Below are 4381 nucleotides of genomic sequence, written 5' to 3' on the forward strand. Positions count from 1 at the left end.
GGAAAGTCAAATTGAGTGGGGGGTGTGGTGCTAGCCTAATTCCTTGAGGGACACGGGGTAATGCAATAACCACCACGTTTTTCTTTCAATGTCTTTACTCCAGTTCTTGAAGGGGCTTGGAGGAGGAAGGATAAATAAATATTTGCATTACTCAAAGGGGAAAAAGAAAAAGGTTTTACATACTACAGCTCACAAGTATACACAACTGAGGGTGTAAGGCACAAATTTACATGTGGAAGAAAACAGGCTATTCACAGATATATTCCCACGAAAAACCCGTGTGATAAGACCATAATTTATGCATGGTAACAGCCGGCATATTAACTAGTTCACACTGTTTGAGGATTTTGTTTGCCGTCTCACATGCAAGGTGAAATGAGATGGCACATCACAAGCTGGTGCCTTCACAGAAAGTATTAGCTACTGACAAAGCCATGTTGATAGCAATGGTGCACAAACGTGCGGCTTTTAAAGAGTTTCTCTTGCAGTTGCTTTAGAAGTTATGAACTTGCGGTATTTGTTTGTCGCTGTCTTAGGTCAGAGGCCCAGCCAGCTAATTAGCTGAGAGACTTAAATAGATATCCCCGTTTTTTTCAGCTAATCAGGCAGTCCAGGCACAAAGTTCAGAATTCCAGCTCCAACTTATCTAACTCAGTGAATTTATTGGAAAAATAAAAGAGTTTTAATTACTCCAGTTAATGGGTTTCACGTTAAATAGGTATAACTTTCAGGGTCCTTCTCTGAAGAGCTGCTCACAGGATGATACGCAGAAGTAATTTCCTTAGGAAAAACAGAAGTTGAACAATAAATAAGAGGAGTTACTTGCGTTAACAGTCACGTGTTATTCATTAAAAGAGAAGGGTAGCAGAAATCTATGACATAGTTTGCCCAACACGGCATTTAATTGTTGTAACCAAATGGCTGTAACACTGATGGGCATCATTTCACAGTACCTGCACGTAGTAAACTTCTGCCATTGTTAAGTCAGAGTTAGCTTTATCAATGGAATATTTTTTTATTATGTTTTTTCTTGTTTTTTTCCTTTTTTTTTTTTTTTAAGATTTGTTTGTTTTTGTTTTGCTTTTCAGAGCACTCCTTCCCAGTTCAGGAGTGCGCTGTGCAGCTGGGGGCGGGGGGGTGAAATGTCACAGTCATCTTTTCACCTGTGTGCTTTTGGCTCAACGTTTGTGATGGAGGGTTAGTCTTTTGAGCAAAGAACCGGCGGGTCGTGGGGGTGAGTCCTGCAATTGCAAACCTTCAACCATGGGTCATATGGCTCGGGGTTAAAAAAATATTCCACTTTTCCCAGAGAGCAGAAATCCGACACATCTTCAGCTTGCAACAACCATCTTCTCAGAGGAGCGAGCGGTAACCGTTGCAGAACACTGGCTTTCGAGGGCAACCTCTGCCTAAATGCCGTCCTCCTCCTCCCCCCTCCCACCCCACTCTGATTATGTACACGCGTCGTTGGGCTTCATGGACGTGGAGAGTGGAGCAAAGGAAGGTTTGGGAGGTACGTCCGGCTTTAGCGAGGGTGTGCGTTTCAACCCTGACCTCGTCAGCGAGTTGTAGGCAGTGAGACTCGGCTGCCGAGATACAGTCACAGCCTGCGCCTGAGCAGCGTGGACTTGTATGGAGTCCACTCGCTGCGGGGCCGGCGGCGGGTTGTCGCCCCGGCCGAAGCTCTGATTGCGGGAGAGGTGGGATGAGTTAGAGGAGTTAGTGTTGTTTCTTTTGAGGGTCGACGTCTGGTGACTTCGCGTGAGCGAGTTCGTAGGGTAGCTTCTCTTGTAGTCCACGTTGTAAGCAGAAGAGTGCATCTCCAGCCGCTTGCTCAGGCCGCTCTGCGACAGCGAGGCGCTCGGGGGCCCGAGGGAAGCTTCCCGCTGGGGTACTTTTGGTGGCATGCTGTCGAGATTTTCCACCAGGTTAACCCCGTGGCTAGGGCTTTTGCTACTGAGATGGTCCTTGATAGTTTTGTACTCAAGAGTGGCATTCTGGTCCTCCACAGACATCTGAGCCCCATCGCTCATTTTTGGTTGGTCAACGTACTCATGCTGGTAGCCTTGCTGGGCTATGGGCAGGACCACAACGCTGGGAATGTGGCTAGGAGAAGCCCTGAGTGGCAGGTCGGTTGGGATCACGGGCGATGCCATCGGAGGGATATCTTTCGTGCAGGCATTGATGAGGTTCTGGTTCCTCTCCCATTCCCTGCTGCCGCGGCTGGGCTTTCTCTTCTGTTGCAGGGTCGGGGTGGACTCAGGGGTTGGCAGGGCGGCCAGGTCCAGATGGTGCTGGTCAGCTTTGATTAGCATCTTGGCAGTGCTGCCTGGGGTAGCCAGCTTGCCGTTGTGCATCAGCGGCGTGAGGATGGCTTCAGGTTTCGGCTCCTTGGACTGAGCGTCCCCGAAGAGGCCGCTGAGCTTGGTAACGCTGCTCATGGAGCCGCGGCGGGAGTGGGTCAGCTCCTTCTCCTTCCTCTGCACAACAGCCACGTCTCTGCGGCGGTGGTCGCAAATGCAGTACACTATGATTCCCGAAAAGACGGCCCCCATGACAAACGCAAGAATAACGGCAATGGCCAACAGGGTGACCGGCACCAGCTGATCGTGACCCTTCAGGTAACTCTCACGAATCACTCCTGCAACAAACAGCATACGGTGGTTAAACAAAGGACGGGGAAAAGCCATTTATCATTAACTACTTTGTTCAAAGGCACACCCCCAAAGGTTTGTTTGTGTTTTGCAAGGTGATTTTTGATCAGCTTGCCCAAACTTGGAGACATACGGTACCTGCCAGCTGCGTCTTGCATGTGCAACCCTGGGCTGTCGGTACAGCTTTCAGGCCTGGAGTTGAAGACTACGCAGTTCAGGAGGGGAGAGAGAATTTACTTGCAGGGCATGTGCAATTGGTTTGAAATCCTGGCCTTGGGCAACTCACACTGACTTCAGCAGGTCAGATCTATTATTTCTTCTCCCCTGACGCAGTGCTCACTCCTTCCCTCCCTCCATCTGATTTCAGCTAATACATTCTTATTTTTACTATGGTAAACCATTCACATTGAAAATCCTTTAAAAAGAAGAGAGGAGACAGAAGCTCTGCAAACCCAGAGCAGTGCATCCCACATTGTTTAAGGTTCCTTTCTCTGCTTATCATTCTGTTATCTTTGTCATGTGTTTTAGAAGTCAGTGTCACATGCCTGAGCTTCAGGAGGATGCTTAAATAACTATGAAAGACAGAGCGCAGTGTTGAAATCTATTGAGCCTGCTAGATGACTGTCCTTGCTATTTTAATTTTAAAAGCTGTCTCTTGTTCTGAACACATGAATAGGTCGACCTCTGCTGAAGCCTGTGCTTTCTCAGCTGAAAGCCCTGTCTCTGAGGGCCTCATCCTGTGGTCCTGTTGCTGTGGTCAGAGATCACTGTCAAATCTTACTGGGCTCTCCAAGCGCCCACTGTCAGGGAAGGCATCTTTGGCAGAGTGCACCTCCTCCATCTGAAGTCCCTCAACTAGCATTAATCAATACCCTGAATTTCTGAAGAAAGTAAATTTTTCTGACATAGTTGGGCATCAAGCCAGCAGCACTAACGAAACACAAGCACAGAGTCTCTAGTTTGCTTTTTGTTTTCATTTCTGGTTTTGTTCTTAGTGCTTAAAGAGGAGCAGCCACAGCCTGACAAAGAGCTGGAGGAGCATCTCTCCCACCTCTTTCTCCAGGAAGGGTCCAAGTGCCACGGCATTAAAATCTTACACACTGTAAGGAAATGTAATCCTTGTCCTTATTCCAGGAGAGAGAACAGGACAGAAAGCACACCTCCAAGGCTCTCTGAGACTCCATGAAGATACAAAACTTTCATGTCATAAATCAACTCCTAGAATAATGTCTTTTCATGTATTTGGCAGACAAGGCATTAGTGGCCCAGAATTAGAAGCAAATGCAAAATACTCCTCAGCAAACTAAGTTAAAAGAGCCTTGAGACGTTGCCACTATCTCACAGAAACCTTTGATAGGTATTCTGCCAAGTTATAGTACTGCTTCCATGGTGTACGCTTTCCTGATCCCATTTAATTGAAGCATTTAGGTGGACAAGGGATACTTGCTTACAAGATACGAACTTTATATTTAAAAGCAAACCAGATCTTAAAATCCTAAGTCCCTGTGTGTGACATCACAGCCGGTTGCCATGGAAATTATTATGCTGTGACAGAGGATTATGATTTCATGAGGAGAATAAATAGCTAGAGCAGATGATTGCTTATGAAAATAAGATCCTGCATTCGTATAAATGTCCTAATAGAAGAAAGTAAGGGAAGGAAAGTAAATCTCAGAAAACAATATATAATTAGAAACAATCTTCAAATTAAGTGTTTCTAAGAGAAC

At 46.6% G+C, this 4381-nt stretch overlaps 1 protein-coding gene across 5 annotated transcripts in view; it reads right to left on the reverse strand.

Moving 5' to 3' along the window:
* Positions 1-1451: 1451 nt before the first annotated feature.
* The window catches only part of SEMA6A (sema domain, transmembrane domain (TM), and cytoplasmic domain, (semaphorin) 6A), a 60973-nt gene continuing 58043 nt past the window's right edge, over positions 1452-4381 (reverse strand). For all 5 annotated transcript variants that reach the window (XM_010161011.1, XM_010160995.1, XM_010160987.1 and 2 more), the window contains one exon: positions 1452-2641. In XM_010161011.1, the coding sequence (XP_010159313.1) occupies positions 1452-2641 (1190 nt within the window). The remainder of the gene's footprint in view (positions 2642-4381) is intronic.

This window comes from Eurypyga helias, unplaced genomic scaffold (assembly GCF_000690775.1).
Source record: "Eurypyga helias isolate BGI_N326 unplaced genomic scaffold, ASM69077v1 scaffold29250, whole genome shotgun sequence".
Taxonomy (NCBI): domain Eukaryota; kingdom Metazoa; phylum Chordata; class Aves; order Eurypygiformes; family Eurypygidae; genus Eurypyga; species Eurypyga helias.